The sequence below is a fragment of the Sinohyriopsis cumingii genome, chromosome 1, assembly GCF_028554795.1.
Source record: "Sinohyriopsis cumingii isolate HCF-2022 chromosome 1, ASM2855479v2, whole genome shotgun sequence".
Classification (NCBI taxonomy): Eukaryota; Metazoa; Mollusca; class Bivalvia; order Unionida; family Unionidae; genus Sinohyriopsis; species Sinohyriopsis cumingii.
The window spans coordinates 164,131,195-164,146,139 of NC_142961.1; the positions used below are offsets into that span (position 1 = coordinate 164,131,195).

General features: G+C 24.4%; 1 protein-coding gene across 1 annotated transcript in view; it reads right to left on the reverse strand.

The window, feature by feature from the left end:
• Positions 1–14,945, reverse strand: part of LOC149808297 (methionine synthase-like) — a 193,985-nt gene that overhangs the window by 24,040 nt on the left and 155,000 nt on the right. Inside the window, exon 30 of the mRNA XM_089975738.1 lies at positions 855–991. Within this exon, the coding sequence (XP_089831864.1) occupies positions 855–991 (137 nt within the window). The remainder of the gene's footprint in view (positions 1–854; positions 992–14,945) is intronic.

Consider the following 14,945-nt stretch of genomic DNA (forward strand, 5'->3'; position numbering starts at 1 on the left):
TCCTGTCTGTACGTCTTTGGTACTGCAATCTGATAGCTCACTGACCACTTTTCACCAGCAGGTATTTCAGGTAGTCTCCATTTTCTCTTAAGGACCCCATTTTTAACAAAATAACAAACAATTATTTCTGTGGCTTCAGTTTCTCTAATAGCTCTCTGAAACAAACAGGAAATCTCAAATCTTTTTCCTGTTCAACAAGTGATTATCATTTGTCACCCTGAATAAAATAAAGAAAATGAGTAGTTAAATGAGGATCACTGTTATCAATACCCTTTCACTGATCCAAACAAGGAGTGAAAGTGACCCCCATCAAAAGCCTGGCCAATACATTTGTCAGCTAAGGAAATACTTTCCTGATCAAAAGCATTCTCAAGAGTTTTCATTACCATACCAATAGTAACTGCGCAAGCTGGGTATAAATCAAAGATTTCTTTTTCAATGGGATCAACTTTCTCATGCAAAAAGGCTTTTTTATTTACAAGTGGATTAAACACAACTTTATTTCCAGCTAGGTCATTGCCAGTAATAAATGAATACTCTCGCTAGGTAAGTACAGTTTTTCACCCCTCCCCCAGAAGAATTTGGTTTGTAAACTGTTAGTGACTGCTATATCACCTTTTCTCTTCTTCAATGTTAATTCCATCTGCTTCAATGAAGTCACTGCTTCTCATGGTACCTATATCAGATGGAGGATGTCATGTGACCAAGATGAAATATTATCTTTAATGAAAGTGTCATATTAAAAGTTGAAAGTCACTGTATGCAAACAAGATTGACATTTAAAGGACATCTATTTTAAAGTTTAAAAGGTTAACATGCTAACTAAGGATTTATAAGAGAATAATGTGACTTACTCTTTACACATCTCTTCCACTCCATCCCCAGCTGTTACCGCAAACAACCCAATATGATCCTTTTGGCCCGACTCTTTTGGGGCCATAAAGTCTGATAAACATGCATAGGGGTCTGTAGCCATGGCATCCTTTTGAACCTGAAAGATAAATCATTACACAGTAATCACTTTATCAGTATATCAGTTAATTATAAAAATAACAAATGTTTGCTTTTCATTCAATGTGACCAAAGAACAAGAAAACCTCCCAATATAATGCAGAGTATAGAATCTTTCTTAAACAATGTTCTTGCTATAGACCTTTTGAAGTGATGTCACCAACAGATCAATTTTAGGCCTCAGCATCCATAAATTTACCTGTTTAACAGGAAGGCTTAAAGCTGGTCATTTATTAAAACTCACAGTCTAATCTACCTAAATAATGGGCAAACTTGAAGCTGATCGTTTATGAAAAGTCAGTCTAATCTACCTGTATAAAAGGCAAGCTTGAAGATGGTATTTATTAAACGTCATGATCAAACAAATTCAGCACACAACATTATTGAATCAGACAGTCACAGAAGGCCCCAATTACGTTCTCGACTTAAAGTTTTATCACGAATATCCTAGAATTTAATATTCATTTATTCTATAAAATCAACAGTTACATCAGCTACCCATCAACATCACTCCGACGACATAATATGAAGGGCTATAAATCTCTCTAGCTATAAGTAATTTCTGCAACATGTCTGCACTGTCAGTAGATTCTAAGAAAACTTACTCTTACCATATATGCTGTCTAATAAGTTTGTATTTAATGTAATGTATGTATGTACTGTATGTATTTAATGTAATGTATGCCTGTACTGTATTTAATGCAATGTATGTACTGTATTTAATGTGATGTATGTATGTAATGTATACATGTACTGTATTTAATGTAATGAATGCATGTATTGTATTTAATGTAATGTATGCATGTACTGTATTTAATGTAATATATATATGTACTGTATCTAATATAATGTATGCATGTACTGTATTTAATGTAATGTATGTATGTAATGTATGTAATGTATTTAATGTAATGTATGTAATGTATTTAATGTAATGTATGCATGTACTGTATTTAATGTAATGTATGCATGTACTGTAAGTATTTAATGTAATGTATGCATGTACTATAAGTATTTAATGTAATGTATGTATATACTATAAGTATTTAATGTAATGTATACATGTAATGTTAAGTATTTAATGTAATGTATGTATGTACTGTAAGTATTTAATGTAATGCATGTATGTACTGTAAGTATTTAATGTAAAGCATGTATGTACTGTAAGTATTTTATGAAATGTATAAATGTACTGTAAGTATTTAATGTAATGTATGTATGCACTGTAAGTATTTAATATAATGTATGTACTGTAAGTATTTAATGTAATCTATGCACATACTATAAGTATTTAATGTAATGTATACATGTACTGTAAGTATTTAATGTAATGTATACATGTACTGTAAGTATTTAATGTAATGTCTACAAGTACTGTAAGTATTTAATGTAATGTATACATGTACTGTAAATATTTAATGTAATGTATCTATGTACTGTAAGTATTTGATGTAATGTATACATGTACTGTAAGTATTTAATGTAATGTATGTATGTACTGTAAGTATTTAATGTAATGTATGTATGCACTGTAAGTATTTAATGTAATGTATGTATGTACTGTAAGTATTTAATGTAATGTATACATGTACTGTAAGTATTTAATGTAATGTATGTATGCACTGTAAGTATTTAATGTAATGTATGTATGTACTGTAAGTATTTAATGTAATGTATGCATGTACTGTAAGTATTTAATGTAATGTATGTATGTACTGTAAGTATTTAATGTAATGTATGTATGTACTGTAAGTATTTAATGTGATGTATGTATGCACTGTAAGTATTTAATGTAATGTATGCATGTACTGTAAGTATTCAATGTAATGTATGTATGCACTGTAAGTATTTAATGTAATGTATCTATGTACTGCAAGTATTTAATGTAATGTATGTATGTACTGTAAGTATTTAATGTAATGTATACATGTACTGTAAGTATTTAATGTAATGTATGTATGTACTGTAAGTATTTAATGTAATGTATACATGTACTGTAAGTATTTAATGTAATGTATCTATGTACTGTAAGTATTTAATGTAATGTATGCACATACTGTAAGTATTTAATGTAATGTATACATGTACTGTAAATATTTAATGCAATGTATACATGTACTGTAAGTATTTAATGTAATGTATACATGTACTGTAAGTATTTAATGTAATGTATGTATGCACTGTAAGTATTTAATGTAAAGCATGTATGTACTGTAAGTATTTAATGAAATGTATACATGTACTGTAAGTATTTAATATAATGTATGTACTGTAAGTATTTAATGTAATGTATACATGTACTGCAAGTATTTAATGTAATGTATACATGTACTGTAAGTATTTAATGTAATGTATACATGTACTGTAAGTATTTAATGTAATGTATACATGTACTGTAAGAATTTAATGTAATGTATGTATGTACTGTAAGTACTTAATGTAATGTATACATGTACTGTAAGTATTTAATGTAATGTATACATGTACTGTAAGTATTTAATGTAATGTATGTATGTACTGTAAGTAATTAATGTAATGTATACATGTACTGTAAGTATTTAATGTAATGTATGTATGTACTATAAGTATTTAATATAATGTATACATGTACTGTAAGTATTTAATGTAATGTATCTATGTACTGTAAGTATTTAATGTAATGTATGCACATACTGTAAGTATTTAATGTAATGTATACATGTACTGTAAATATTTAATGCAATGTATACATGTACTGTAAGTATTTAATGTAATGTATACATGTACTGTAAGTATTTAATGTAATGTATGTATGCACTGTAAGTATTTAATGTAAAGCATGTATGTACTGTAAGTATTTAATGAAATGTATACATGTACTGTAAGTATTTAATATAATGTATGTACTGCAAGTATTTAATGTAATGTATACATGTACTGTAAGTATTTAATGTAATGTATGTATGTACTGTAAGTATTTAATGTAATGCATACATGTACTGTAAGTATTTAATGTAATGTATACATGCACTGTAAGTATTTAATATAATGTATACATGTACTGCAAGTATTTAATGTAATGTATGTATGTACTGTAAGTATTTAATGTAATGTATACATGTACTGTAAGTATTTAATGTAATGTATGTATGTACTGTAAGTATTTAATATAATGTATACATGTACTGTAAGTATTTAATGTAATGTATGTATGTACTGTAAGTATTTAACATAATGTATGTATGTACTGTAAGTATTTAATGTAATGCATGTATGTACTGTAAGTATTTAATGTAATGGATACATGTACTGTAAGTATTTAATGTAATGTATGTATGTACTGCAAGTATTTAATATAATGTATGTATGTACTGTATGTATTTAATGTAACGCATGTATGTACTGTAAGTATTTAATGTAATGTATGTATGTACTGTAAGTATTTAATATAATGTATGTATGTACTGTAAGTATTTAATGTAATGTATACATGTACTGTAAGTATTTAATATAATGTATGTATGTACTGTAAGCATTTAATGTAATGTATGTATGCACTGTAAGTATTTAATATAATGTATGTATGCACTGTAAGTATTTAATGTAATGTATGTATGTACTGTAAGTATTTAATGTAATGTATACATGTACTGTATTTAATGTAATGTATGTATGTACTGTAAGTATTTAATGTAATGTATGTATGTACTGTAAGTATTTAATATAATGTATGTATGTACAGTAAGGATTTAATGTAATGTATGTATGTACTGTAAGTATTTAATATAATGTATGTATGTACTGTAAGTATTTAATATAATGTATGTATGCACTGTAAGTATTTAATGTAATGTATGTATGTACTGTAAGTATTTAATATAATGTATGTATGTACTGTAAGTATTTAATGTAATGTATACATGTACTGTAAGTATTTAATATAATGTATGTATGTACTGTATTTAATGTAATGTATACATGTACTGTAAGTATTTAATATAATGTATGTATGTACTGTAAGTATTTAATGTAATGTATGTATGCACTGTAAGTATTTAATATAATGTATGTATGTACTGTAAGTATTTAATATAATGAATGTATGTACTGTAAGTATTTAATGTAATGTATGTATGTACTGTAAGTATTTAATGTAATGTATGTATGTACTGTAAGTATTTAATGTAATGTATGTATGTACTGTAAGTATTTAATATAATGTATGTATGTACTGTAAGTATTTAATATAATGTATGTATGTACTGTAAGTATTTAATGTAATGTATGTATGCACTGTAAGTATTTAATATAATGTATGCACTGTAAGTATTTAATATAATGTATGTATGTACTGTAAGTATTTAATGTAATGTATGTATGCACTGTAAGTATTTAATATAAAGTATGCACTGTAAGTATTTAATATAATGTATGTATGTACTGTAAGTATTCAATGTAATGTATGTATGCACTAAGTATTTAATATAATGTATGCACTGTAAGTATTTAATATAATGTATGTATGCACTGTATTTAATGTAATGTATGTATGTACTGTAAGTATTTAATATAATCTATGTATGTACTGTAAGTATTTAATATAATGTATGTATGCACTGTAAGTATTTAATATAATGTATGCACTGTAAGTATTTAATATAATGTATGTATGTACTGTAAGTATTTAATGTAATGTATACATGTACTGTATGTATTTAATATAAAGTATGTATGTACTGTAAGTATTTAATGTAATGTATGTAGGCACTAAGTATTTAATATAATGTATGCACTGGAAGTATTTAATGTAATGTATGTACTGTAAGTATTTAATGTAATGTATGCACTGCAAGTATTTAATATAATGTATGTATGTACTGTAAGTATTTAATGTAATGCATGTATGTACTGTAAGTATTTAATGTAATGTATACATGTACTGTAAGTATTTAATATAATGTATGTATGTACTGTAAGTATTTAATTAATGTATGTATGTACTGTAAGTATTTAATGTAATGTATGTATGCACTGTAAGCATTTAATGTATGTTTGCACTGTAAGTGTTTAATGTAATGTATGTCATGTAAGTATTTAATGTAATGTATGCATGTACTGTAAGTATTTAATATAATGTATGTATGTACTGTAAGTATTTAATGTAATGTATACATATACTGTAAGTATTTAATGTAATGTATACATGTACTGTAAGTATTTAATGTAATGTATGTATGTACTGTAAGTATTCAATGTAATGTATGTATGTACTGTAAGTATTTAATATAATGCATGTATGTACTGTAAGTATTTAATGTCATGTAAGTATGTACTGTAAGAATTTAATGTAATGTATGTATGTACTGTAAGTGTTTAAGGTAATGTATGTGAGTACTGTAAATATTTAATGTAATGTATGTACTGTAAGTATTTAATATAATGTATACATGTACTGTAAGTATTTAATGTAATGTATGTATGTACTGTAAGTATTTAATGTAATGTATGCACATACTGTAAGTATTTAATGTAATGTATGTATGTACTGTAAGTATTTAATGTAATGTATGTATGTACTGTAAGTATTTAATGTAATGTATGTATGCACTGTAAGGATTTAATGTAATGTATGTTACGTAAGTATTTAATGTAATGTATGTATGTACTGTAAGTATTTAATGTAATGTATGCATGTACTGTAAGTATTTAATATAATGTATGTATGAACTGTAAGTATTTAATGTAATGTATGTATGTACTGTAAGTATTTAATATAATGTATGTATGTACTGTAAGTATTTAATGTAATGTATGTATGTATTGTATGCATTTAAGGTAATGTATGTGAGTACTGTAAATATTTAATGTAATGTATGTACTGTAAGCATTTTATATAATGTATACATGGACTGTAAGTATTTAATGTAATGTATGTATGTACTGTAAGTATTTAATGTAATGTATGTATGCACTGTAAGTATTTAATATAATGTATGTATGTACTGCAAGTATTTAATGTAATGTATGCACTGTAAGTATTTAATATAATGTATGTATGTACTGTAAGTATTTAATGTAATGTATGCACTGTAAGTATTTAATATAATGTATGTATGCACTGTAAGTATTTAATATAATGTACATATGTACTGTAAGTATTCAATGTAATGTATGTATGTACTGTAAGTATTTAATGTAATGTATGCACTGTAAGTATTTAATATAATGTATGTATGCACTGTAAGTATTTAATATAATGTACATATGTACCGTAAGTATTTAATGAAATGTATACATGTACTGTAAGTATTTAATGTAATGTATGTATGTACTGTAAGTATTTAATGTAATGTATGTACTGTAAGTATTTAATATAATGTATACATGTACTGTAAGTATTTAATGTAATGTATGTATGTACTGTAAGTATTTAATGTAATGTATGTATGCACTGTAAGTATTTAATATAATGTATGTATGCACTGTAAGTATTTAATATAATGTACATATGTACTGTAAGTATTTAATGTAATGTATGTATGTACTGTAAGTATTTAATGTAATGTATGTACTGTAAGTATTTAATATAATGTATGCATGTACTGTAAGTATTTAATGTAATGTATGTATGTACTGTAAGTATTTAATGTAATGTATGTATGTACTGTAAGTATTTAATGTAATGTATGTATGTACTGTAAGTATTTAATGTAATGTATGTATGTACTGTAAGTATTTGATGTATGTATGTACTGTAAGTATTTAATATAATGTATGTATGTACTGTAAGTATTTAATGTAATGTATGTATGCACTGTAAGTATTTAATGTAATGTATGTACTGTAAGTATTTAATATAATGTATGTATGTACTGTAAGCATTTAATGTAATGTATGCATGTACTGTAAGTATTTAATGTAATGTATGTATGTACTGTAAGTATTTAATGTATGTATGTACTGTAAGTATTTAATATAATGTATGTATGTACTGTAAGTATTTAATGTAATGTATGTATGCACTGTAAGTATTTAATGTAATGTATGTACTGTAAGTATTTAATATAATGTATGTATGTACTGTAAGTATTTAATGTAATGTATGTATGCACTGTAAGTATTTAATATAATGTATGTATGTACTGTAAGTATTTAATATAATGTATGTATGTACTGTAAGTATTTAATGTAATGTATGTATGCACTGTAAGCATTTAATATAATGTAATGTATGTACTGTAAGTATTTAATTTAATGTATGTATGTACTGTAAGTATTTAATGTAATGTATGTATGTACTGTAAGTATTTACTGTAATGTATGTATGCACTGTAAGTATTTAATGTAATGTATGTACTGTAAGTATTTAATATAATGTATGTATGTACTGTAAGTATTTAATGTAATGTATGTATGTACTGTAAGTATTTAATGTAATGTATGCACTGTAAGTATTTAATATAATGTACGTATGTACTGTAAGTATTTAATGTAATGTACGTATGTACTGTAAGTATTTAATGTAATGTATGTATGTACTGTAAGTATTTAATGTAATGTATACATGTACTGTAAGTATTTAATGTAATGTATGCATGCACTGTAAGTATTTAATGTAATGTATGTACTGTAGGTATTTAATATAATGTATGTATGTACTTAAGTATTTAATATAATGTATGTATGTACTGTAAGTATTTAATGTATGTACTGTAAGTATTTAATGTAATGTATGTATGCACTGTAAGTATTTAATATAATGTATGTATGTACTGTAAGTATTTAATGTAACGTATGTACTGTAAGCATTTAATGTAATGTATGTATGTACTGTAAGTATTTAATGTAATGTATGTATGTACTGTAAGTATTTAATATAATGTTTGTATGTACTTAAGTATTTAATATAATGTATGTATGTACTGTAAGTATTTAATGTAATGTATGTATGCACTGTAAGTATTTAATGTAATGTATGTACTGTAAGTATTTAATGTAATGTATGTATGCACTGTAAGTATTTAATGTAATGTATGCACTGTAAGTATTTAATATAATGTATGTATGTACTGTAAGTATTTAATGTAATGTATGTATGTACTGTAAGTATTTAATGTAATGTATGTATGTACTGTAAGTATTTAATATAACGTATGTACTGTAAGTATTTAATATAATGTATGTATCTACTGTAAGTATTTAATGTAACGTATGTACTGTAAGCATTTAATGTAATGTATGTATGTACTGTAAGTATTTAATGTAATGTAATGTATGTACTGTAAGTATTTAATATGATGTATGTATGTACTTAAGTATTTAATATAATGTATGTATGTACTGTAAGGATTTAATGTAATGTATGTATGCACTGTAAGTATTTAATGTAATGTATGTACTGTAAGTATTTAATGTAATGTATGTATGCACTGTAAGTATTTAATGTAATGTATGCACTGTAAGTATTTAATATAACGTATGTATGTACTGTAAGTATTTAATGTAATGTATGTATGCACTGTAAGTATTTAATGTAATGTATGTACTGTAAGTATTTAATACAATGTATGTATGTACTGTAAGTATTTAATGTAATGTATGCACTGTAAGTATTTAATATAATGTATGTATGTACTGTAAGTATTTAATGTAATGTATGTATGCACTGTAAGTATTTAATGTAATGTATGTATGTACTGTAAGTATTTAATGTAATGTATGTATGCACTGTAAGTATTTAATGTAATGTATGCATGTACTGTAAGTATTTAATGTAATGTATGTATGTACTGTAAGCATATAATGTAATGTATGTATGCACTGTAAGTATTTAATGTAATGTATGTATGTACTGTAAGTATTTAATGTAATGTATGTATGCACTGTAAGTATTTAATGTAATGTATGTATGCACTGTAAGTATTTAATGTAATGTATGTATGTACTGTAAGTATTTAATGTAATGTATGCACTGTAAGTATTTAATATAATGTACGTATGTACTGTAAGTATTTAATGTAATGTATGTATGCACTGTAAGTATTTAATGTAATGTATGTATGTACTGTAAGTATTTAATGTAATGTATACATGCACTGTAAGTATTTAATATAATGTATACATGTACTGCAAGTATTTAATGTAATGTATGTATGTACTGTAAGTATTTAATGTAATGTATACATGTACTGTAAGTATTTAATGTAATGTATGTATGTACTGTAAGTATTTAATATAATGTATACATGTACTGTAAGTATTTAATGTAATGTATGTACTGTAAGTATATAATATAATGTATGTATGTACTGTAAGTATTTAATGTAATGTATGTATGTACTGTAAGTATTTAATGTAATGTATGCACTGTAAGTATTTAATATAATGTATGTATGCACTGTAAGTATTTAATGTAATGTACGTATGTACTGTAAGTATTTAATATAATGTATGTATGTACTTAAGTATTTAATATAATGTATGTATGTACTGTAAGTATTTAATGTAATGTATGTATGCACTGTAAGTATTTAATGTAATGTATGCACTGTAAGTATTTAATATAATGTATGTATGTACTGTAAGTATTTAATGTAATGTATGTATGTACTGTAAGTATTTAATGGAATGTATGTATGTACTGTAAGTATTTAATATAACGTATGTATGTACTGTAAGTATTTAATATAATGTATGTATGTACTGTAAGTATTTAATGTAACGTATGTACTGTAAGCATTTAATGTAATGTATGTATGTACTGTAAGTATTTAATGTAATGTAATGTATGTACTGTAAGTATTTAATATAATGTATGTATGTACTTAAGTATTTAATATAATGTATGTATGTACTGTAAGTATTTAATGTAATGTATGTATGCACTGTAAGTATTTAATGTAATGTATGTACTGTAAGTATTTAATGTAATGTATGTATGCACTGTAAGTATTTAATGTAATGTATGCACTGTAAGTATTTAATATAATGTATGTATGTACTGTAAGTATTTAATGTAATGTATGTATGCACTGTAAGTATTTAATGTAATGTATGTACTGTAAGTATTTAATATAATGTATGTATGTACTGTAAGTATTTAATGTAATGTATGCACTGTAAGTATTTAATATAATGTATGTATGTACTGTAAGTATTTAATGTAATGTATGTATGCACTGTAAGTATTTAATGTAATGTATGTATGTACTGTAAGTATTTAATGTAATGTATGTATGCACTGTAAGTATTTAACATAATGTATGTATGTACTGTAAGTATTTAATGTAATGTATGCATGTACTGTAAGTATTTAATGTAATGTATGTATGCACTGTAAGTATTTAATGTAATGTATGTATGTACTGTAAGTAGTTAATGTAATGTATGCATGCACTGTAAGCATTTGATGTAATGTATGTAGGCACTGTAAGTATTTAATGTAATGTATGTCTGTACTGTAAGTATTTAATGTAATGTATGCACTGTAAGTATTTAATATAATGTATGTATGTACTGTAAGTATTTAATGTAATGTATGTATGCACTGTAAGTATTTAATGTAATGTATGTATGTACTGTAAGTATTTAATGTAATGTATGTATGCACTGTAAGTATTTAATGTAATGTATGTATGTACTGTAAGTATTTAATGTAATGTATGTATGCACTGTAAGCATTTAATGTAATGTATGTACTGTAAGTATTTAATGTAATGTATACATGTACTGTATGTATGCACTGTAAGTATTTAATATAATGTATGTACTGTAAGTATTTAATGTAATGTATGTATGTACTGTAAGTATTTAAGGTAATGTATGTGAGTACTGTAAATATTTAATGTAATGTATGTTATGTAAGTATTTAATGTAATCTATACATGTACTGTTAGTATTTAATGTAATGTATGTATGTACTGTAAGTATTTGATGTAATGTATGTATGCACTATAAGTATTTAATGTAATGTATGTATGTACTGTAAGTATTTAATGTAATGTATGTACTGTAAGTATTTAATGTAATGTTTGTATGTACTGTAAATATTTAATGTAATGTATGCATGTACTGTAAGTATTTAATGTAATGTATGCATGTACTGTTAGTATTTAATGTAATGTATGCATGTACTGTAAGTATTTAATGTAATGTATGTACTGTAAGTATTTAATGTAATGTTTGTATGTACTGTAAGTATTTAATGTAATGTATGCATGTACTGTAAGTATTTAATGTAATGTATGCATGTACTGTTAGTATTTAATGTAATGTATGCATGTACTGTAAGTATTTAATGTAATGTATGTATGTACTGTAAGTATTTAATGTAATGTATGTATGTACTGTAAGTATTTAATATAATGTATGCATGTACTGTTAGTATTTAATGTAATGTATGTATGTACTGTAAGTATTTAATGTAATGTTTGTATGTACTGTAAGTATTTAATGTAATGTATACATGTACTGTTAGTATTTAATGTAATGTATGTATGTACTGTAAGTATTTAATGTAATGTATGCATGTACTGTAAGTATTTAATGTAATGTATGTATGTACTGTAAGTATTTAATGTAATGTATACATGTACTGTTAGTATTTAATGTAATGTATGTATGTACTGTAAATATTTAATGCAATGTATACATGTACTGTAAGTATTTAATGTAATGTATACATGTACTGTAAGTATTTAATGTAATGTATGTATGCACTGTAAGTATTTAATGTAAAGCATGTATGTACTGTAAGTATTTAATGAAATGTATACATGTACTGTAAGTATTTAATATAATGTATGTACTGTAAGTATTTAATGTAATGTATACATGTACTGCAAGTATTTAATGTAATGTATACATGTACTGTAAGTATTTAATGTAATGTATACATGTACTGTAAGTATTTAATGTAATGTATACATGTACTGTAAGAATTTAATGTAATGTATGTATGTACTGTAAGTACTTAATGTAATGTATACATGTACTGTAAGTATTTAATGTAATGTATACATGTACTGTAAGTATTTAATGTAATGTATGTATGTACTGTAAGTAATTAATGTAATGTATACATGTACTGTAAGTATTTAATGTAATGTATGTATGTACTATAAGTATTTAATATAATGTATACATGTACTGTAAGTATTTAATGTAATGTATCTATGTACTGTAAGTATTTAATGTAATGTATGCACATACTGTAAGTATTTAATGTAATGTATACATGTACTGTAAATATTTAATGCAATGTATACATGTACTGTAAGTATTTAATGTAATGTATACATGTACTGTAAGTATTTAATGTAATGTATGTATGCACTGTAAGTATTTAATGTAAAGCATGTATGTACTGTAAGTATTTAATGAAATGTATACATGTACTGTAAGTATTTAATATAATGTATGTACTGCAAGTATTTAATGTAATGTATACATGTACTGTAAGTATTTAATGTAATGTATGTATGTACTGTAAGTATTTAATGTAATGCATACATGTACTGTAAGTATTTAATGTAATGTATACATGCACTGTAAGTATTTAATATAATGTATACATGTACTGCAAGTATTTAATGTAATGTATGTATGTACTGTAAGTATTTAATGTAATGTATACATGTACTGTAAGTATTTAATGTAATGTATGTATGTACTGTAAGTATTTAATATAATGTATACATGTACTGTAAGTATTTAATGTAATGTATGTATGTACTGTAAGTATTTAACATAATGTATGTATGTACTGTAAGTATTTAATGTAATGCATGTATGTACTGTAAGTATTTAATGTAATGGATACATGTACTGTAAGTATTTAATGTAATGTATGTATGTACTGCAAGTATTTAATATAATGTATGTATGTACTGTATGTATTTAATGTAACGCATGTATGTACTGTAAGTATTTAATGTAATGTATGTATGTACTGTAAGTATTTAATATAATGTATGTATGTACTGTAAGTATTTAATGTAATGTATACATGTACTGTAAGTATTTAATATAATGTATGTATGTACTGTAAGCATTTAATGTAATGTATGTATGCACTGTAAGTATTTAATATAATGTATGTATGCACTGTAAGTATTTAATGTAATGTATGTATGTACTGTAAGTATTTAATGTAATGTATACATGTACTGTATTTAATGTAATGTATGTATGTACTGTAAGTATTTAATGTAATGTATGTATGTACTGTAAGTATTTAATATAATGTATGTATGTACAGTAAGGATTTAATGTAATGTATGTATGTACTGTAAGTATTTAATATAATGTATGTATGCACTGTAAGTATTTAATATAATGTATGTATGCACTGTAAGTATTTAATGTAATGTATGTATGTACTGTAAGTATTTAATATAATGTATGTATGTACTGTAAGTATTTAATGTAATGTATACATGTACTGTAAGTATTTAATATAATGTATGTATGTACTGTATTTAATGTAATGTATACATGTACTGTAAGTATTTAATATAATGTATGTATGTACTGTAAGTATTTAATGTAATGTATGTATGCACTGTAAGTATTTAATATAATGTATGTATGTACTGTAAGTATTTAATATAATGAATGTATGTACTGTAAGTATTTAATGTAATGTATGTATGTACTGTAAGTATTTAATGTAATGTATGTATGTACTGTAAGTATTTAATGTAATGTATGTATGTACTGTAAGTATTTAATATAATGTATGTATGTACTGTAAGTATTTAATATAATGTATGTATGTACTGTAAGTATTTAATGTAATGTATGTATGCACTGTAAGTATTTAATATAATGTATGCACTGTAAGTATTTAATATAATGTATGTATGTACTGTAAGTATTTAATGTAATGTATGTATGCACTGTAAGTATTTAATATAAAGTATGCACTGTAAGTATTTAATATAATGTATGTATGT